General features: G+C 43.5%; 1 protein-coding gene across 5 annotated transcripts; it reads right to left on the reverse strand.

Moving 5' to 3' along the window:
• Positions 1-10,478: 10,478 nt before the first annotated feature.
• On the reverse strand, positions 10,479-13,746 carry LOC146180345 (uncharacterized). 5 transcript variants are annotated; one of them, XR_014700973.1, is made up of 5 exons: positions 13,450-13,746; positions 12,444-12,528; positions 12,296-12,341; positions 11,906-12,001; positions 11,041-11,151 (listed from the first exon to the last, which is right to left on the reverse strand). XR_014700973.1 is itself a non-coding variant. In XM_084579954.1 (4 exons), the coding sequence occupies exons 1-4, from the start codon at positions 13,638-13,640 to the stop codon at positions 11,066-11,068; spliced, it is 408 nt and encodes a 135-aa protein (XP_084436080.1). In that variant the 5' UTR covers positions 13,641-13,746; the 3' UTR covers positions 10,479-11,065. The 5 variants fall into 5 exon arrangements, 2 of the variants coding, with proteins under 2 accessions (XP_084436080.1, XP_084436081.1); XM_084579954.1 differs by lacking the exon at positions 11,906-12,001 and having other exon boundaries at positions 10,479-11,151; XR_014700975.1 differs by lacking the exon at positions 11,906-12,001 and having other exon boundaries at positions 11,116-11,151; positions 12,296-12,355.
• Positions 13,747-23,322: the final 9,576 nt, after the last annotated feature.

Here is a 23,322-nt window from a genome sequence, read left to right on the forward strand (position 1 = left end):
ATTTTATTAAATTTAGAAAAAAATGCTCTCAAAGCAGAGCACTGTGACCGCACATGCAGAATTGAGGACAATGAGCACAAACTGCAAATCGTTACACATCTAAAACAAGAATAGAAACGTTCTAGCCAAGAGGGTTTAAAGATGTCTACTAGCACAGCTATAGCAGAGCTACAGCTAGAAGCAATGTCTAGAACAAGTATAAAAATTTTCTAGGCGAGAAGTTTTCAAGACTTCTACTGGCGTAGCGTTAGCAGAGCTAAATCGGAGCTACAGGAAGGCTTGTAGCTCTTGGGTCTACAGAACGTCTCAAATGAGTCTTCTTTTAGAAGTGCCCATTTCTTGGCCTAGACATATTCTAGATGTCAATTAGCTCTTTTTGTGTTTCGTGGGTCGCACTTGCTGAAGCCATTCAGACCTGAGAATCTTGCAGTCTTCCAGCCTTTGTACTTTGGCGACTATTAATGAAATATTTCGTCTGTCACACAATTTACTGTTATCCTCTCTAAATATCCTGCCACCTACTTCTAACGCGCACTCAGTAATATCCCTGAAGGTATAGTTCACCGTTTCTACCAGGTCGCCTTCCTCCGTTAAAACACCTTTCTGTAGCGTTATCTATTCTGTACGCGAGATCCTAAATTTTTCTACCTTCCCTCTTGCCGCGAATTCGTTGATGGGCTTCTTTCTTACCAATCTATTTTGATTCCTCTTCAAGCCCGGACTAGGCCTTATCATTCTCTGGTCACTGCTTCGCACCTTTCCGATTGCCTCTACACCCTGCATATTGCCAGGTTTAGAACGCAGTATAAAACCAATTTTCTGTTTAGTCTCCTCGTTAGGGCTTTTTCATCTCCACTTCCGGTTGTTCAACTTGCTGAAGAAGAAATAATGCTATTGTGCTCTCCAAGCTCAGCTAATAACTCAACCTAGCTATTCCTAGAACCATTTCCATAGTCACCCACTGCCAGGCCACTAGCATGATATTAGCCTACCATGGCACTGAAGTCGTCCGTCAGTACAGTATATTGCGTTTTTCCTTTGCCCATTGCCGATTCTGCGTCGTCGTAGAATGCCCCGCCGCGGTGGTGCAGTGGTAAGACGCCCGACTACTGTTCCGGAGTGCCTGGGTTCACACCCGACCGCCAGCGGCTGCGTTTCGATGGAGGTATAGTTCACTGTAATGGAGGCTAAACAAAGAGGCGTCCGTGTGATGTGCGATGTTAAGTTAAGTTAAATTGGTTCACAGGAAGGGAAAGGCGCAGTAACTGTCACACTTGCTCTGTGGACACCCGAACCGCGCCGTAAGGGAAGGGAGGGAGGTGGGAATGAAAGTGGACAGAGAGAAAGAGGAGCCGTAGTGGAGGGCTACGGAGTAATTTCGACCACCTGGGGATCTTTAACGTGCGCTGACATCGCACAGCACACGACGCTTCTTCGTTTCGCGTCGTGTGCCAGTGCCATTTTCAGCGCATGTTAAATATCCTTAGTTGTCTAAATTACTCCGAAGCCCTCCACTACAGCTCCTCTTTCTCTCTTTCCACTTTCTGTCCCACCTTCCTCCCTTCCCTTGAAGCGCGGTTTATGTGTCCACAGCAACTATGCGTGACATACTGCGCCTCTGCTTTCCTGGAAACGAATTATTATTTTCGTGATGTGCTCAACAATTCTCTCACTGTGTATATGAGTGATGCTACTCATTGATTGCTTTCTTTCCGTGAAACTTTTCGTCTGTTTCATTTCATGTATTTTCTTCTTTTGTGTGCTCTCTGTGTGTGTAAACATGTTAGTGCATTTTCATTTTTGTTTCTTTATTTTTATTTGTGCTGCAGAACGAAGACCACATGGTTGTTCCTGCGCAAATTAAATAAAGATCGATTGACCACTATTCTAAGGAACCTGATCCGCCTACAACAAAAAAGCGGCCTGGAAATATAGAAAGGACAAAAATAATCAAAGATGAAAATGCCAGCTCCACAGAGCTATCATTCAAATGACTAATTAAAAATCCATTTGATGTTCAGGACTCCACGTTGAGAGCTATATAGCTCAGGTAGCAGAACAGTACTTGTCCGTTGTGGTCTTGTGAAAGAATCGTAGCAAGAAATGTCCATGTGTGTGCACGCCGAAACGATTGCACTTTCTATCTACACAATCACCAACTCACTGTCTTCAAGCATACTATCAATCACGTTGCCGACACACCTACATAAAGAGTTTGTTTTGAGGCTCCAGTTGATTCGCCTATTATTTCACAGGCTGCTTTTTCCGGCAGCGAGTGTAATGACACTGCTTTAAAGCATGTGGTTTTATTTCCATCCTCTGCTTAAACCGAATGTGCTTGAGGAAACGAGCTTTGCACGTTGAGGTTCTTTGAGCACTTCTGCACTTTCTCTCACAGCTTGCTTTTTGTAGAGGATGTTCTTTCCGGCCACCAACATCCTGATTGAAATGAACCAGCACTGACTTGATGGCTTTGGGAACATAGAAGAGCTTCAGCCAGGCTTTCGCCTCCGCCTTTCTCCAGATATTCCAGAAGCATGCTTGTCAGAATGTGCACCTTCCTTGGTCTGTGTCTGTCGCACACCTTTCTGGCGGCGGTCTTCACTAGGCGTATGAGTCGTTGCAGGTGCATCTAATGTGAGCCAGTCGTCTCAATGTTCCGAAAAAAAACCAGTGCTGCTCAACAGTCGATTTATGAGCTTCTCAAGCTCAGCATTTCGTAGCTGCCTTATAGAACCTAGGCCAGCCAGTCTTGACTCTTAAACTCTTGTTATTCATTTTCTCATCATCAGACATGCTCAGATTTCTGCTCTCAACGATTTCATTCTCAACAATCTTCTCATAGGTGCTCAGGTGTTCCCTGTGATACTTCATCAAGGTGCTTACGTTTTCACTATTCCTCTGACAGTCAGCAGCACAGCTTTCCTTGCAGATATATGTCTTGTTAGAGCTCTGTCTCGTTATGAACTGAAGTGAACATATGAGGACGGTGTCCAACTGTACCTAGCAAAACAGAGCTCATGTAGTCCTAATGGCTTCATAAGATCTTTGACAGCTTCGTTCTTATGATCTAGATGTGATCCTACCCTACTAGCAAGTACTATGGCCTGTAATGCCCCATGTGCTTCATTAAACGGTGAGGTCATCTTGATAGGGCTCTGACCCAACCCAGTAGCTCTATGTAATGTCCAACACCATGCAACGAGGCATTTTTCTCCTCCGCTGTCGTGCGCTTTCGAAGCTCCAAGGGTGCTTTTTCGCTCGCCTTTAACCGCTGTTCTGTCTCACGGAGTTCTGTAACCACATGCAAATGTTTGGGCTCGGCATTGGGCCTCAGCCACCCATCCTTTCGCGCTTAAGCCCAGTCCGCTTTAAATTCCTCTTTGTCAATGCGAAGCTGTTCTTCGTACCAGCCGAGGAATTCTTTAAGCGTCATACCTAGTTGCTCACTCATCAGCACGTACCAATGTCTCGAGCTCTATTTTCATCCCTCACGACGGCTCAGATCTGGCACGGCGGGAAATGACGTTTGCCCGAATCCTTCTCGATACTCTGCCCTCTCTCTGACGGATTAATTTCTCGAATCCAATAAATTCTAAGACTCTTGGCAGGCTCGCCAAATTGTGATGTTATCCCTTCCTTTTGAACCCTTCTGGAAAATACTGCATCGCAAACCGACACCTTTTGGAAAATGATGCTGCACAGACTGCCTCTGAAGACACCAGCAAGTTCATGGAACACTTTATGCTGCATCTCCGGCGCCGTCGACCTGCACGAGGCCTAGCTTCGCCAAGCCAACATGACGGTGCGCGAGGCATTCATGATCTCTGCCCCCACCTGCTCTTCGACCATTTCTTTATTTCTTGGGGAGGGGGATGCTTGCTGTGATACAAAGACTGTTCCATCAATCTGTACAACAAACCGTTCCAAGAAATTGTATGTTGAAGCAACGCCTGATGATATACAGTCTGCGTAACTGACAAATGTTGACTGCTGCCCTTTAGACGGACTGAAATGGCTATGATCAGGTGACAAATGTTTCCTTAGTGTCGATGGACCATGGTTTGTTCGCAGCTACTTTACATTCAGCGGCTTAATAGCCAGAATAACCAGCATTTTCATTAGCTGAAAAGTCAATGAAGCCAATGAATGTTCTTTAGGCTGGTTAAGACGATGCTGCATATTCAAGTATGCAAATTATTATTCACTGTGGAGCGACAGGCTGAGTCTCCGCAAGAAATGCGGGGGTGCTGAGGTCATAATGGTTTTGTCGTCACCCCATGGAGCCAACTTATCCAGTGGTCACTAAAGAAAGAATCTTGGAAATTTATTTTTACTTTCAGTAGAAGGAATTCAATGGCAGTGCAGTCGTGCCTCATATTATGTCGGGCTGGAAGTATCAACAGTGCTACTGGGAAGCAAACTTCCTCATTGTTATTCATGTCCTACTGATACGGTAATGCTGTCCAGGCTATAATCACGGTGAAAATTCAGCAACTTATTGGGCCTCGTGTATTTAAATAAAGTTATGAACGGCAACGAGGAAAATATTACCTATATTATTGGATGGTTTCCTCAGTGTTCTAAACATTATTTGTATTTGTAGCATGGTACAAGATGATGTCCTAACGAAGTGCAACATTTAAATCTCAGGCTACGAAAATGTTCCTTTCTCCTTGATGGTGTCGAAACGCAGTGTGGATTTTCGGCAGCAAATATGAGCTAGAAAAGACTGCTTGCAACCTGTTTGTTTGGTTGGTCGTCCTGCTCAATACTGTGCCAGCTTTAAGCGTTGTAAGCTTCTTGAATCGCAAAAGTGCGAAATTAGTGCTTTCCGTTTTGTTTCCAGTTTTCGAGGTCTTTCGTGCTGCTGTCAATACTGAGAAGGCAACAAAGAAAAAGATAAAAACCAGTCTACAGGCTCCATTAGCGAATGCGAGGACAAGAGCAGAATAGAAGGCAGAATGTAAATGAGGATGTAAAGACTGTAGTGGACACGAAATGAATTACAATCTACTTTGAACCTTCGAGCTCTCCCTACTTGTCGTCCCCGCGACGCATCCGCGGAATGTCGTCCTAGCGGTCATGTTGGGAACAGCGCTAACACAGGAGGCGCGAGAACACAACACAGGTGCTGCTCCGTCCTGTGTTAACGCTGTTCCCAACATGATGGTTAACCAACAAGCCCAACTCTCCATTCTTCTGAGTCCTAATAGTCCACCGCTCCAAATTACCCAATCTACCACTGCATGTGCACAAGACGCAGGTCTCCAGTTCACATGCTATAATTTCAAGTTAAAATTTAATCGTTGATCTAGAATGTATAAGGAACTCTAATTGGAATAATCTGCAGTTCAAAAACAGTAACACCAGTTCTTTCCGTCTTGAGAACCAGGCAATAGCAATGCGAAAGTACCATACATCTGTAACAATTTTTTTCCACTTTTATTTTTCACAAGGGGTCCCCAAGCAACACTTTTTTCACTTGGATGCATTGCATTAATTGCCATGAAAGAGAATGTAGCTTCTAATATCCTGAAAAACTTGTCAAGCAGCTCTCCACCGACTAAGAACGGGTAGATGTGCCAGTAGATTAGTTAATAATACAAACATATTTACTGCTGCTAATCGCTCATCGTAAAATGTAATTCCAGCAGTGGCAGTTTCTGCAAAAATATATTCTTAATAGGTTTATTTGCATTTGACTCAAATTGAACATGAACCATCATGAAACTTATATGTGTGGACTTATATGCTTCAAGCTTATATGTGTGAAACTGCTTTAGTGGGCTTCTTTTCTTTCTTGTAGAAGGAGCCTCCTTTGACATCATCTCATGTAAGCAGCGATAACAAGAGATGTCTCGCACACAAATCTGCTTACAGTGCAGAATGGTAACTGGTCAGTGTGTGTGCAAGCAGGGAGAATGCTTCGAAGGGGAAACTCAAGACACCACACTTCGTACATGACTGAACAACGAACAAAACAGAGCACTACACATATAAACAAAAATAGTTAATACAGAAAACATGGCAGTCTTTCCATACTATAATGGTCCTCACGCATAATCCATGAAGTCATGCTGATACTGTCCTGTTACCAAATGCGGGTGATTGGCACGCTATCTCAGATGCGGAGTACGGACAAAAACGGACAAAAAGTTTAGAAACTTGAGAAAATCTGTTTCACTGACAGTGATGAATGAGGGTGGTGCATGGGCTTGCTGAAATTTAAATTTGTTATTTAGAAAATAATAGTAGTAAATAAACAAACAAGGAATACATAATTAGGAATAACAAAATGAATATCAAAAGTAAGCAACAAAGAATTATAACCAGTCATGATGGAAAATTTTTTGATTCAAGTAGAAAATTTTGTACGGAGAGCGTACATCCCCATCGACACGTCCCAGTATATAAGCGCCAAGAGACAGAACAACCACTGATGACAAACCCAAGCTAAGTTTCTGTAATGGCACTTCTAACAACCACCTCCTTAGCAATGTATATCGGCGACAAAGACCAGGCCTGTAAAGGTAAAAATTCAGCTGAGAAACACGACAACGAAGTCGCATGTCGTTTGCGAGACAGTTGCGAGACAGTTTGCGAGACAGCCAGACCTTACTCCTCTAAAGGAATACATCCAGAGAAGTAAGCGCGGAAGTGCCAAATTCTCGCATTAAAGATAAGTACGAAAACGTGGCGCGCGTGATGATCGCACAGGTTGGAAGGAGGTCAAAGATCGGACCAAGCACTAAAGGCTGCTTTCGCTGAAGCATCAGCAGTCTCATTAAAATTAAGACCCCTGTGACCCCGAAACTATGAAATCCTAATCGATTGTACATGAATAGGGATGAGAAATTTAAATGTGTAAACTAACTGTGACACATTAGACGCAGATAGGGAACCACACAAACATGATGGGTGTAAATATTAAAGCCGTTGATAGAGAATTTGGGAGGTCACACAGGGCAAGAACTACTGCTCTTAACTCCGCCAAATAAACAAGGGTGAAATCTGGAAGACGAAGAGAAAAAGGCAAGTCAAGAGACTGAGAGGAAATGCCCATACCTGCCTTTTCTTCACACACCGTGACGTCTATCATGTGAGCGAAAGGTCATGATGTAGTAATGTATAGAATGCCGTTTATCAAAGGGAAAGGTAGGAATTTGGCATTGCATGGATAAATGTCGACAGTTATATTCAAAAGTGATGTGATTGATCCCACTGGAACAATTTCGAACATTCGCACATTTAGTGGTCTCAGCAAGGATTCAACGAAACAAATTTGAAGAGACTAAAAGCCAGACCACCTTACACTAAAGAATTTCCATGGATGCGCAAGTAAAATCAACTTGATCACACGCCACTCCAAATCGCATAATTTTAAGAATGCTTGGATCGTCAGAAGGCAAAATTTCGAGGGATGGTAACCATGCTTCAAGCTGTAAAACATTGTTGGACACAAACTTATGGAGTCCCAAACAGAGTCGAAGAGCTTCTCTTTCTAAGAGTTAGAAGAGGACGGAGTTTATATGCAGTAGCTCCAGAAAACAGAACATAGCCAAATTTTAAAAGTGGCGAGTATGTGTTTGATAAATCATCAAAAGAATGTGCCTGCGCATACCGCAACAGGGGCTGCTCAGCCTATGAAGCATTTCAACTGCCCTGACTCCTTCGCTGTAACTTGCTCTATATGAGGCTGCCAAGTAAGAGATGAGTCATATGCAAGACCAAGGTACTTTCTAAACACATCTATGGTATCACGCTATGCCGGTGAGATAGTGAGATGTTAACTTCGTGAACCTGAATAGAAATGGAGAAAACTAACAATGCACACTTATGTACATCAAGGCTTCAGTGGATATTCGTTAACCGTTGGTCAAGGGTCTAAGTATAACATGAACACCCTGTAAATGAAATATGTCACCTGCTCTTGAAAAAAAAAGCTATATTCTCAGTATACACATATGTAGACACATCAGATGTGGAGAGAGAGAACCGCACCTTGAGGCATCCCGCTGGTTTGTTGGAAGTTTGATGAGGGTACCCCACGTTAACTGTAGTAAATATCTCTGTCAGTCAAGAATGCTGACACCCTTGCAACATAGTAACTTGGTAAGCCTAGAACTTTCTGTCTGTGCAGCAGGGGTTCAACACTGTTATACACTTTATTGATGTCCACAGTAACAAGTGCAGCATATCGGTGATGACAGTGGACTAATCGGACACGGCTTTCTAGATATGTGCACACAATATTGAGCAGCCCGTCCTAAAACCACTTTGACAGGAACTCTTGGGTGATGAGGAGCATGACTCAGCCATACAGCACTAGCTCCACCAACTTCACCAGATTCAATGTTAAAGAAATTGGCGTAATATTATCTAAGACTAACCCTTCATTTTTCTTTTTAAGAACAGGAGCAACTTTTGATAGACGTCCGACATCCACAATCCATGGAGTCATAATAGATTAATTTATAAGCTCCAGTAAATCATTGGGTGATTTGTCAAAAATTATTTTAATCATCCCAGAGGTGACCCAGTCAGGGCCAGGAGCGGCAGCAGGTAATTGGTTCAAAATTTGAGAGAGCTCAGAGATAGACTTTAACAAAGTTGTTATACTGATTACCAACTGCGAGGGGACGGGGAACAACCGCAGAAAAGCGACGCTCCAGACCTCGGCCTATTTCTTCTAATGACTTTACAAGTTCCGCCGGCGTCAGTATAGTTGAGGATGTATCGCAAGGTTAGCAACTTATTCCTTGATCTCAGGAAGCGAAACATAGCTCGTCAGTTTTCTGATAGATAAATAGTCATAATTCTGTTCATCATATTCTTCTTTTACCTGAGACACTGTTCACTTAAACGTTACCGCAACAAATTAGTATTTTTTCAATTTTGAGAACACTTACTGCGAATTAGTTTTTTTCCAGGCTGCCTTTCATCAGTACTGTGTGTCCAAGCTACCTTTAGCCAAGGGTTAAAGAATAAAAAATTCGCGATAGGCCAGAGAAACCATTTGCACAGTGGAAACTCGTTATAACGAAGTAGTAGCAGCCCGAACATTTGTTCGTTATATTCGATATTCGTTGTAAAAGTCCGCGCCCAAATTCCAGTACTATATAAGTTTGCTAAAAACCGAAAAAAAAAATGCCCAACTCAAAGGTGTGAAAATGCACAATTTTTTTAATTAAAAGCTTAGCATCAGCATGAAATCTCGCTTTTCCTTGCGTGTTGAAGACCAAAATTAATAATAAGAAGGGATGCTGCCTCCGCGCACAATTTCCAAGACAGAGCCAACGGTCTCTCGTGGAACGTAGCACGCACACGTGTTGGCCGCAGTAGCAGAAACACAGTGGGGGCTCACGCCATGACGAAGCAATGGTGATGACATGCTAGTCATCACATGCTAGAGTGCAGCCGTTGCATGGCTGCACTCGAGCTGCGGCGGCGGCGACGACGCTAGTCCGGCAACGGTCGTTTATGACCTCCAAGATCACCGCGCGAGGTGATCTCGGAGGCCATGGGCTGTTGGTGCTAGTTTTTCTCTCTGCCGCTAGGTGGCGCGGCACACGAACGCACATTAGTGTTCCTGTATATGCTCCCGCAGGGAGCAGAGTTGCGCGAAGGTCCGCCATTATGTTCCAAGCTCTACGGGAAAGCCGCTCCTTGCGTCTACAGGGGGGCTCTGCGGGAAAGCCACTCCTTGGGCGTACAGGGGCTGTGATCACGGCGGGGCAGACGATGTAAAGCAGTTCGCGTTTTTTTTATTGTCATGTACATCGCGCTCTATTTACAGGCATCCTTTTTCCTTGCGCTGTATAAAGGCGCAGGCATCGATGCCAAGCGCATCGTACATTTTTCTGGAAAATATAACATCGAAAACACATGTGATTCGCATAACATGCTGGCACAGCATGATCTGTCAGAGATGGCGAAACGGTTGCAGTAGCTCGTAGCTGTGACATTAATGATGTAAAAATACAAGTAATGACAATACTACGCAAGTTTTGCGTGGAAACGTTTTGCATCCCCCGGCAGAAAGAACATTACAATGCACGATTCTGTAGGGATACGAAACCCCGCAGTCTAAAGCAATGCAATTGACAGACAGGCGAATTGAAGCAATAGCACAGGTCGCTGACTTGCTCGCGCTCCATTATCTTGCAATATATTACACATAGCACCATATATGACTTGCATTCGTCCACTAAACTTTTCCATGCTGCGATCGTTGCCCTTATCCAGTCGCGTGCTTTTTGTAAGCATCATTCCGTTTTTAATATATGAATTCGTTTTTTTCTAGCATTCACTGTAACGCAAAATGTTACGATTGTAGCATTCCAATTTGTATTTTAATATTCATCTCAATTTCTGCCCCCCCCCCCCCCACACACACTTTCTAAATACCATCGTTATCAGAGGGTCCTTCAGGGCTTTTTGATAAGTAGAACAGTTAACCAAAGTAGGCAAATCTAGTTAGCATGCAGACATAGTTGGCAACCTACTTCTGTACAGGAGATAGGGATTAGAAAAACACTTTACAAACAGCTGGTATTTAGAACTTTATTGTATACAGCCGACTAGTGCTCCTGTAACAGGTACATTAAATAACACCATTACTGCAGAATAAGCAGAGAGGCTAAAGAGATTGTACTTGACAATCACTATACACTTCACTGTAATGCTGAACACTCAGAGGGACATGCAGGCCCTGTGCATAAACACTGGTAGTCATTAAAGGCCATAACACCATGCATAAAGGGGTAGACATAGTTTTCCATAGACTTTTTTTATTTGGGATAATGCATGGTGTAGAAAGACAAAGGGTATTTCTGAAAGGTAAGCATGAGTCACCACATTGGACTTTGTGTGTGGCTGATTAATATTATAGAGCATCTATTATCAGTTTCAGACTAAGCTGCCAAATGGTGGTTGCAGCGTCAGGGGGAAGTAGACACAATGCCAGCCATACAAATATCATTTCAGTACAATACTGGAGTAAATCATAGGCACTGCACTGTTATAAAAGAAAAGGAGCAACCAGGAATGACATTCAACATGGTTAAGTGTCTTCAGCTGAGAGCTGTTTGAGGAGGTCCAGGTTGAGCGGTCGCTCCAGCTCTAGCACCCGGTCTTCTTTCAAGGTTCCTGCACACAGATAAAAATATGTTGCCTGAAGACAAACTTCATGCTTAACCACAGTGAGAGGAGTGCAATAGTTTAAGTGACAGAAGGAGAATCTGTGGCACAATAAGGGTCAGCTACCCAACCTTAACGTCGGTGGGGACGGCTCAACAGCCATGCTGTCTTCTAGTGCCTGCAAAGGCGTGTCTGCATGAACAAGAGTACATTGTCGACATTGCAATGAATGAAGAGTTAGGTTCAAGCCTGAAGAATTAGTATTATTCAAAGAAAATCCTAATGTTCAGTATTCATATCGTTCACTGGACACTAAAGATCTCATATGCTGATAATGAATGCATGTTTTGGGCAGTCACAAGCGCATCACACTAATACAACTGTTCAAGTGAAAAAGGCAGAATGAAAAATGTGCACCTCACAATTTTCATGCATGACAAAGCTACATCGTGATCGAGCTGAATGTATTAACCTAACATCAGTGGGGATGGCTCATCAGCCATGCTGTTTTCCAGTGCCTGCAAAGGCATGTCTGCATGAAAAAGAGTACATTGTTGACATTGCAATGAATGAAGAGTTAGTTCCAAGCCTACAGAATTAGTATTATACAAAGAAAATCCCAATGTTCAGTATTCATATCGTGCACTGGACACTAAAAGATCTCATATGCTGATACTGAATGCATGTTCTGGGCAGTCACAGGCACAGCACACTGATACGGCTGTTCAGGTGAAAAAGTCAGAATGAAAAATGTGCAGCTCACAATTTTCATGCACGGCACAGCTGTTGCGTGATCGAGCTGAATGTATTAACCTAACGTTGGTGGGGACGGCTCATCAGCGATGCTGTTTTCCAGTGTCTGCAAAGGCATGTGTGCATGAAAAGATTACATTGTTGACATTGCAATGAATGAAGAGTCAGTTTCAAGCCTACAGAATAATTATTATACAAAGAAAATCCTAATGTTCAGTATTCATATCGTGCACTGGACACTAAAAGATCTCATATGCTGATACTGAATGCATGTTCTGGGCAGTCACAGGCGCAGCACACTGATACGGCTGTTCAGGTTAAAAAGGCAGAATGAAAAATGTGCACCTCACAATTTTCATGCATGACACAGCTATTGAGTGATCGAGCAGAATGTATTCACCTAATGGCGGTGTGGACGGCGCAACAGCCATGCTGTTTTCCAGTGCCTGCAAAGGCATGCCTGCATGAGCAAGAGTACACTGTTGGTATTCCAATGAACGGAGAGTTAAGAGCAGTGCAAGTTTGGAAATTCCAAGTGGTTCACTCACCAGAAAAGATGGTAGGCACATCTGGCTTGAGTAGTTTCCTTCCTTTGAAGTAGGACCACTCAAATTGGTCTGCTGTGAAATGATCCTGCATAGGATTATGTGCAGAAGAAAACATGTACGAACACTGTTGACTGGATTTGTATTTAAAAAAGGTCCATGTGCAACAGGTGATGCACAGTGCAATTATGGTTCGTTTGTGGGGTTTAAGTCCCAAAGGGACTCAGGTTATGAGAGACGCGACAGTGCAATCATGAATTCATGACAATATTTTATGACCCCCGCAATGGAAGTGTGCAAAAAATAGCACTAATCATCCATTACCACATTCCGCGCAATTTTCCAGCGTTCCCGCTGGTGAAGTTACGATCAGAATTTTAACCGCAGCTTCGCGGTGACATTAACTGTAGTACACATTGGCGAATGAACGGCAACAACGACACGTAACTGAACCGCAAGTAAGAAAATCGAGACATTAAAATTACGGAAAAGGATGCAGTTTATACCTGTTAAAACCACAGTCAGCCAGAGAAATACACAGATAGTTTTCGTGCAAGTTATGAATCGCGTTGTTTAGTTATACTTTAAGACGTACATTAGCTTCGCATTAAATTCTGCACTTCACTGTCGTTCGTGACCCTCTTCACTAAACGGTGATGCTAGAGTGAAATCAGACTTACATTAGTGGAAAGTTAGGGGGAAATATAAGGAAGGCCAGTAAAATATTGCACGGGAAGTAATTATGTGGTTCACGAAACGATGAGGTGACAGTCAGTAAAAGCAGGAGATGTAGCATTATATACCGCCAACATATTATACTGCAAGAGCTGGTGTCTTACACTCAGAAAAAGAGCAGTTCTCAAGTGCATCGCGAGGAATTCGAGTGATAAAGTCGGCAGATGCGTAAACAAACTAACGTGTCTAGGGATCGCCCAAATGTTAATAAACAAAGCCATTTTACAGAAAATAAGCGCAAAGAATGCATTAAGATGAAATAAAAACAACATACCTCGCATATTCGAGCTCCTTTCGGGGCTGTTTCACGCGGCCCATACTTAAAAGCCACTGCAGTCGCCGACGTAGGACTAACCTTCCGCAGGGCACTGAATAAAACACTTTGCCGCTTTCGGTGCGGTTTGTGCAGTTCGGCGCATTGCACCCCGTCATATTTGAAGAGAACGTTCTGCACTGTACAGCCATGCCATTAGAGCGCACAGAAAAGGTGGGAACACACTGTAGAAACCGATGCGACGACAGCTGACGGCACTGCAAGCGGCGAGAAAAATGTTTCGCCTGTAAAGTTGGCTCCTCCTGTTGCGCTTGCAAGTTGACTGCTCCTTCGAATGGAACGTTTGACGTCATCGCCAAGAGCGGCGCAGGGATGTCAGTCGCGCAACTCTGCTCCCTAGGGAGCATATACAGGAACACTAACGCTATAGTGCCTAGAATATACTGGCTAGTGTGCCGAGGGCGCGCGCTGGCGTGTCCGCCGCGGTGATGCCTTCCCGCTACCACCGCGGGGCGGCGCTACCAATAGCTAAGGTGCTATCGCTCCGCGTTCGCGGCCTCGGCAGCATAGGCGGCATATAGGTCCGGATAGCGCGCTGCGCTTTTCACTATGAAACCTGTCTCTCGACCGTTTAAGCGCACTTTGTGTCTAAAAACAGTCTTGGTGGAAGACATTCATACCGTCCTAGTACTGTGCGGAGAAAATTATACGCTCAAATAGCGCTCGAGGAAGCGTTTAACAAATATACTGTCTGGTCCATGTCTGCTATATATCTGTTTTATTTATTCAGCTGAACCGGATAAGGTCTTAAGCAGAACACATATTGACTTCCTGATATCCAGCGGGAGAAGAAATTTGAGAAAACCACCTAAAGTTGACACGTTGGTTGCAATAGTTTGTTAGTCTTTGATTAAACGATCGAGTCCGGGCCGGATTCAATATATTGCTATGAAATATTCCGATGACGATTTTATTTGATCTAGAGCCACTCGATTGCGATCCACGCATCGCGATCGCGGATGTTGCGTATCGTATCTATCTTCCTTCTGAGTGAGCGCTCAGTCAGCTCATATCCAGGTGGTTGTCCCGAATTATGGCAACTATATTCTCAATCGCGATCTAACCCGGAACGGATCGACGACGACTGTTATTGTCCGTGTGACACAGGTATCAGAAAATGCCCTTAATATTTTACACTGTTCATTAATCCAACTTTGAATTTTATTTACTCTTCGGTCTTTTCTTATGGTCCATGGTATATCGCGATGCCGCAGTCAAGTGCTACGAACGTCAATACGGGCCTCATGCTTTCGGATAGTTTACGTCGACGTTTCTGCAATTCAGTCATGCTTATTGCTAAGGTGATATAGGTGATAGGTTAGTGACGTTTTATAGCATCACATATATGCTACAGAAAAGAAGGGCGCTTTTTATGTTTTCAAAGATCGCATTCGACAATAAACACAAGCAGTCTGAATCTGTTCTTACTCTTTATTAATTTGTTTTATTAGGAAGTCACTTAATTGTTGCTTCATACATAAATGATTATTATGCGGTGCGCTTTTTTTTGTAACAGAAGGAAAGACAAGAAACAAAAGTGGTGATTGTATCACTGATTCTTTTTTTTTTTTTTACAAAGTCTACAATATAGTAAAATTTGAGCAAAAAGTCGCAGCAACAATAAACAAGTAAAAATATAGAAATGAACCGCTAAAGGTTTTGGAGAAAGGCCGCACATATGACACCGCAATAATTTTAAAGTAGTCTGATACCAATTTTTGGTGGTATTTTTTTTTTTCACTTGCTAATGATGCGCTAGATATTCCTGTAATTCTCCACGTGGTTTCTCGCTTACCACCGCTAAGTAATTTATAATTAATTTTACTTTCTTCACCAGTTTCTGCTTCGCGGTTTCAGCAGCCGAGCGGTTGTTGTACGGTCACAATTGTCTAGGTCACGCGCGGGATTTAAAAAAAAAAAAAAAAAAAAAAAAAAAAGCTTTAACCACAGACTCACTTATTAGCTCCTCATTTTGCGCTTTCAATATAGCCACTTGTTTTGCGCTCCATGCCAGTTTTCTCTTAGCTCTTCTCAGAGCGCGAGAAATGTTGCAGCATTTATTTGGCTAGTTGCATGCTTTTTCCTTCTTTCTGCGCATCTTGTGTAAGCCTCCGCTGGTATTTGCATTAAGCGCAGCTAACCCCTTCAGAGTTGACGGTCAAGCGACACTTTTTCTGCAAAATATATTCCCATGAATGATATGTGCTTCCTGAATCAGCTGGTTGCAGGCCACATTCGGAACAAAGACCCTCCAGTGCACTCTGCCTATATAGCTCTATCTTCAGCTTTAGATATTGTTGTATTGTACGCGCTTGTTTTTTTCTTTTCCGAGAGTATACACTGTAGTGTCCACAGAACTGCGTTCAGGCTTCCAAAAGTTATCACTTTTTCTATGTACAAAGTGACAAAGTTCTTTTTTTTTTTTTTTTTTTTTTTTAAGGCTCGATAACGCGCGTAGGCTACAGATCCAGCAGGTGCTTCGGTTAATTTGGTCCAAGTTGCAGGTATGTAAACTGAGTCAAACGGATCCCGATGCTCAAAGCTGCACGTCTGCTGCTGCGGGCATGAGTTCTCGCTCGGCTCTTCTAGCTGCTGCCAGCTCCTTGGAAGCATTGTCAAACATCCTTGACGGTGCGTGCATGGCTGTCGTCTGCACCACTGGCATTACGGCACTGCGTTTTTTGTCGTTTAGCGGCCGGTTGGTCACAGAGGTTCCTCAACTTTCTTTTAGATGTCTTCTTAGGCAGAAGATAGTTCGGATAATGGTCGAATAGCATTGGCACGGTTTCAGGATTAATTCGTGGTCTATCTCTATAGCGAGCTCGTTGACGATGCCGTTTACTGTCACTTTGAACGTTCTCTTGATGTAGCTCTCCTCAAAATATTTTTCGCAGACAACACACGTTGAAGTCAACTTGCGGTCCTGTCTTTTAATCAGCCGCTTCCACTACGCAAGCTGCGCAGGGTCCGATGGCACACCGAACATAGAAACCTAGTCCTGATTCGAGCGGTAGCCACTCCGACAAAGCGACACGAAACATGTCTTTTCCCTGCCCTGATGCTTTATTTTTAGCATCATTAGTCGTTGCAAATTTAATTATCTCATATGAATGCAAGAAACAGAACGACTAAAACAAAAGAACAGCGTAGACGCGTCCAAAGCGCTCGAACCCACTGATGGCTCGGCCAGCGCAGCTGCGGCAAATCAAGGGCGCGCCGGCGGCCGACGGCGTCGACGGCACCTTTACGATGAGCAGCGCCCCTGGCGGCCAAAGTTGGAAGGCATCGCCGGCGCGGACACCTCCTCCCATTGAGAGAGCCCTCCGCACGGCACACTAGCCAGTATATTCTAGGCACTATACTAACGCACATTAAAGTCCCTCGATAAAGAGAAAGTACCGCCACGCTTTGTACTTTGCCGCCACCGCATCACCTCCTCTCCTCACCTCCTCGCCACCTACTCGGATTCAGATCTCCGCGCGACGGGCACTTCTGCGCGACGCCGCGCGCAGACGCGCGGCGCGTTCCGCTTCGCGCTAATTGGTCACTCTGGCTGTCCCCGGGGTCGCCATGGTTACACGCGCGCTTTTTGCATTCTTTGTGAAGCTTTTCGTTCTTCGCGCGCCATTTTTCACCCACTCAAGCAAAGGAGACCTTGCGCACGTTGTTTTTCTTTGCGGCGCGCTCGCCAAATGCCACAGTGTTGCGCATATAACTGTTCAAACCGGCCTGAGGATGGCTATGCAGTTTTCATGGTACCTCAAGGAAAGCGGGATCGCTTGAAGACGAAGCAATGGCTTCATTATTTCGGGAGAAAAAACTTCGTGCCGACAAGAAGCAGCGTTGTGTGCGAGGTAAGGCACCTCTCTCACTTTCCCGCTTTTCCCAAGTTTACTAGACGAGGTGTAATCCATGCAGAAATATTCTTTTAGTAAATTTACGGAAGGAGTGTTCCTTAATCTGGAATCACGAGATATGAGCTGAAGTAGACAGTGAACTACGTTCGGGTATTGTATAATCACCTTAATTAGGTACAACGAAAGGAGGGAGCAGTCTACGATTCCAAGGTGGACGCATGGGGATGTTTTGTTTGTAATTTTTATAGTAGTTTACATTGAGCTGATTCAGTCTTGTAATGATTTGAATGAGAAAAAAAAAAGTAAAGCGGAAGATAAAACAACGGGCCGATGGCGCCATCCCGCCATCGGCCCGTTGTCTTTCTTTACGTCTTGTCTTTCTTTCTCTACATTACGCGCCAAAAACCCCATCCCGAGACTATGTGAGTTTAAATGTAGCTTAAGGAACGCAACACTAGGTCAATTTTTGAAGCCTAGCAAATCAGGAAGCTACTCCGAGGAGGAAGGTTATTTACTATTACATTTACGCGACACAAGTGAAGCAAGAAGCGACACAGATGCTATTCAAGCGCCCGATAATATTCTTGACCTGAGCCCTGAAATAGAGCAGTCATTAACGTACCTAGCAGGCTACGTTGCTTCAAAACTTGTGAAACGAGTACAGTGTGAGAATTGCTATAATTCTCTGATTGAACGAGACAGCTCTACGACGCTGATAGAGCTCAAAAACTTTCCAAAGCACCAGCAGTCTTTGACCACTCCATCGCAAGGGGTGATTGAAGTGATAAAAATAGCAGAGAACTACTTCCGCACTAATAAGGAAAAGCTAATCCGTAATTCTGTACATGAGTCGGAGGTGCAAAAAGCCATTACCCAAAGCGTAACTTCGCAGACATGCTTTCCTTCTTGCCAAAACTTACTTGAAGACATTGTTAAAATATTCGGCAAACTGCGCATGGAAATTTTAGTGAAAAGTGAAGCGGCTAAAAGATCTTCTATTGAGAGTTCCAAATGTGCCAGTAAAAGCATTGGCATGCGCGTTGCTGTTTCAAGCATTAAATGATGTGTAGACGCTTCATTGCTTGCGAAGCAAAGGACCTTTATGTGATACTTTTAAAACAAATATCTTTCATAAGCAGCAAGCCACTGCCTGGGATAAATTTCAAAATTTTACAGCCACTGTGTAGTTAATATCTAACGTGAGGATTTCGCTTTTCATGTCGAAATAAATTTTGTTCACTACAGAAAAGACTTTTTTATTTCAATCCGCTTTCAATTTACTGTAACATAAAACTGAAGGGGCTCAATGGTAAAGTGCACCAAGAAAAAAAAACTTCAGAACGTCGACAAAGGGTGAAGGAGAGACATAAACGTTAAAGAAAACTGCGTTCCGTGCGTTGAACTTCCTTTTACTGGAGAGTTTCGGCTCCAAATAATGTGCTGGTCCTTGCACCACGTAGCATCGGCTTCATTACATGTCTGGAAATCGTAAGCAGTTCATGCTTGGTACCGTGTTGGTCATTTTTCAGCCGCACTAAAACCGATTCATTCATAGCGTGATATTGCTTTTGTACAATTGTGCTTGCTTTTTGTGTTGTGTTTTAAACTGTCAGTTTTGTAAGTTTTTTTAAGTCCATCACTTCTGCGCCGCACATCTCACTGCATGCACCTGCTTTCACATCAGGAAACTAAACACATCGTCTTGCACAGCACTTACAACTAATTTATTGTACGCCGCCATAAACACTAGCAAACCGTTAGATGTCTTGCACTGATAAGCTTAATACGCATTAACTTATGCCTGGAGCACTACTTAGTTGATTACACGCCGCAAAACATCACATCTCCTTTCAGAGACGGTTTTCGTAAATGACACCCGCAGAAGAATGTTTTCTTCTGGGAAATATTTAGAAATTAAGTGCCTTAAAAAAAGAAAAAAATACACAGAATTTTTTCTCAGCATTCTAATCGCTTGGGTAACCGTTTATGAGAATTACTTTCACTACTGAAGCTGTAAACGGTGCTTAAAAAGCACGCCAGCGTTCAAAGGCGCGGCTGGCCGGCGGGCGCTTGGGTGAAAAAGAGTGCCGTGTGCAGCGCGGGCGGCTGGCGGGCGAGGAGAAACGAGGAGGAATGCGCCGCGAAGGAGGAGAGTGTCGCTACTTTCAAAACATCAAGGGGCTTTAACGCACATGTGGTAACTGTATGTGGTACCTCCAGTGAAACAAGCGGCACACGAACGCACATGTGGTAACTCCAGTGAAACAATTGACCATATCGACAAAAGAAACTTGAGGTACAGGCCCTCGTTCAAAGTAAAAAAAAAAACAGTCCACTGATCGCTGGATGGCTGACATACACGATGCCTCTAGAGGCGGAGCAAGAAAATTCTGGAACCATATAAACTGCCTAGGGAAAAAGAATCAAAGAAAGCAGGATTGGATTCAAGATAACAGGGGAAATTGTTGAAAGGGAGACAACGCAGTGAACTACATTACATCAGTTATAGCCGAGTCATTTAAGAGCGACGATAGGGCATTCTCCGCAAATCAGGAAGCAACGCAAGGTAGCAGAGTACAAAGCAGCTTAGAACTGACCAATCTAAACTGGAAAAAGGCAGACAAAATATTCCTAAAAACACATCTACAGGAATAGATGAAATTCCGATCAAGCTGATTAATGAACTTAGTCCAAAAAGTAAGGAAACGTTGTTAAAAGCTTTGGAAACAGTCATAACAAATAAGCAAATTCCGGACAGCTGGAGGCAGAGTAAAATGATTTTGATTTTTAAAGAGAAAGGATGCACATAAAATCCTACAGGCCGATTACCATAACATCGATACGTACAGGTTGGCCATGCAGGTGGTGAAATTAAAGGTGCAAGCATGTGTAGAAAGTAACAAGATACTTGGAGAACTTCAGAACGGCTTTAGAAATGGTAGGGGCTTAGATGATAGCCTGTTCGTGCTTACCCAATGCATCGAAATATCTAGAGTGGAAAATAGACCTTCGTATTTGGCCTTCCTGCACATAAACGGGGCGTACGACAACGTAAGCAGGGAACTCCTGTGGAACATATTAAAAGAAGAAGGTATCGGTTATGAGATAATAGAGTTCCTACAGGAAATATACCGGGATAACAAAGTAGAAATTCCGTGGGAAGGGATAAGAAGTACGGAGCATGTCAAAGTATGCATAGGATTAAGACAAGGCTGTCCTCTATCACCGGTGCTGTTCGTGCTTTATATGATAAACCTGGAACGGAGGATACAAGACAGTAACCTAGGTTTTAACCTGTCATACAGATTAGGTGGAAAGGCGGTAGAGCAGCGCCTCCCCGGTTTGATGTATGCAGACGATATTGTGCTGCTAGCTGAGAGTCTGGAAGAATTGCAAACTCTAGTTAAGTATTGCGGAGACGAAGGGGACGCTCTAGGCTTCAGTTTCAGCGCAGTTAAGTCGAGTCTGATGATTTTCAACGGCTCAACTGATCAGGGTCTTAAAATTCAAAGCCTTGAAATACCTAGAGTAGCAGAATATAAATATTTGGGGGTATGAGTAAACGAAGGATTGGCATACATTGGAAAGCATGAGCAATCACTTAAGGCCAAAGGGCGAAGGAATGCCGGGATAATGAAGCATAAGGCATTGTGGGGATACAATAGGTATGAGGTATTGAGGGGTATTTGCAAAGGAATTATGGTGCCCGGACTTACTTTCGGAAATGCGGTTTTGTGCCTAAAATCAGAGGTACAGTCGACATTAGAAACAAATCAGAGATCTGTTGGACGATTAGCACTAGGTGCTCACGGCAAAACTACGAATGAGGCGGTACAGGGAGATATGGGCTGGGCATCTTTCGAAGTACGGGAAGCTCAGAGTAAAATATTATATGAGGAACGCCTGAGGAAATTGGACAGTAACAGATGGGCAGCTAAAGTATTTGAATACCTATACTTAAAAAGCGTTGACTCACAATGGAGGAAAAGAACTAGGAAACTAACTAGTAAGTATGCTAGTAACAAGGACGGAGAAATAAAGAGCATTAAGCAACAGGTGAAAAACAATGAAGGTAATAACTCAAAAGGCAGTGACCTACTTTTTGAAGCTAGATGAGAGTACACGCAGCTACAAAAAGAAATTCAACAATGAAGATGACACATGTGCTGTATGTGGAAGCTCCAGTGAAACAATTGACCATATTATACTCGAATGTAATGGTATCCATCCGGAAGATGATGCAGGCACAGTCACTGTTCCTGAAGCTCTGGGGTTTAGAGATGCCAGTGGCCAGGTGAATAAACCGGCGGTGGAAGCTAGCAAAAAATGACTGGAAGATTGGTGGCTTAAAAGCAGAGAAGTGACATAATGTTAGTAATGTAGAAACAAAAATTTAATAAAAAGTGATGGTATAGTTAACCAATCTAAAACAATAATTAAGTTATAGGGAGAAAAATGAGCATGATAGCTACTGCTACCACCCCGTTTCAAAGGGAACGCTCCTATATTCCATCCATCCATCCATACAGGTGATCTAAATGCACTTCGGCGCCGGCGTTCGATTTCAGCCATTCATGACCTCAGAGATCCCCACGCGCGGGGGTGTGATCTCAGAGGCCATAAGCCATTAGTGGATTTTTTTTCTTTGCCACCACCACTAAATGACACGGCACACAAACGCACGGGAGATTTAATCACACTTCTGCAGGTGGGCAATTCGACTGGTTGAAAAATTGTGTTCCTTGAAGTTTTTCCTGCGCCTTTACGCGCTTTTTGCTGTTATAATGCAAAACACTACTTTGTTATTACCAATATAGCATCAAATTTTGAAATTTTTCTTTTTTTATACAGAAAAAATTCCCATAGAAATAAACCACAGACCAACCAAACTGATTTTAGTTCATTTTATCCGATAATTCGCTATATCTGTGTTCGTTATAGCAAGGTTCGAATGTATACAGCTGCCAGTCATTTAGCGCACCACAGGCATTTTTTTTTAATTTAGGAATTACCTAATTAGTAATTAAGATATTTTTGTAATTTACTTACTATTGGATTCAGACAAAAATGTGATTTCCAAAGTTGGAAAGCACCTTTTGGAACCACCATTTCATTTATTTCCTATAAAGAAAGTGTCACGTGTATCTTTTTTCCAAACTCTAAAGAAAGCAAGTGAAATAAAAAATTATCACGTGACTGGCGCATTCGCGTGCCACGATTGTGGTGCTCTCAACCGTGGTTTGAGTGAATGAAATCAGCTGTGGCGGTGGTTCCGCAGGGGCTGTTGCAGCGGCAGGCCAATATATATCTGTGATGGTTTCTTCGTATGCTTTAGGCAGTCGGCGCATGTGACGGTGAAAGCTGCTGCGAGCACACTTAAGAAGGTTATAAAAAACTGATGGAGTGGAAGTCACTGGAATGGCCTGTGGCGGCCATCTTGAGAGGGTCAAGAAGTTGCCTGCCAAGCATTTGAGAGCTCTGTTCATCGGCGTTGCCAGTGTGCTTCAAGTGCTTAACGGATTTTCAGATTCTCATGCAATGCTATGGGCTATCAGATGAACATCCAAGAAAGTAATTCAGTGATTCGAATATGGTAAGGCGCTCACCAGTTAATTCAAGGGGGAGGGGCAACAATTTCCATTTTATGAAATTACTACAGTTGAACCCCTCTATAATGAAAGCCCTCAAGAATGAAATTCTCGCGGCAACGAAAAATTCTGGTGCACCCGGCGAACTCTCATACGGTTCAATAGGCGAACTCAATAGGGTTTTTGTTAGCCAGTATGTTGGCGATACGCACGCACGTGACGTTTCACGTGACGACACCGCCAGCCAACCGGGGAAGAGCAAGGAACCCTTTTTTTTTTTTCTTTTCGCTAGTGCGCCGACTATGCTATCTCGCCGATCTCGCCGTCCGCCTTGTGCAAGCCGAATTCGCCCACGACTTGCTTGTGTA

This window comes from Amblyomma maculatum, chromosome 9, assembly GCF_055883805.1.
Source record: "Amblyomma maculatum isolate TAMU_Amacu chromosome 9, ASM5588380v1, whole genome shotgun sequence".
Taxonomy (NCBI): Eukaryota; Metazoa; Arthropoda; class Arachnida; order Ixodida; family Ixodidae; genus Amblyomma; species Amblyomma maculatum.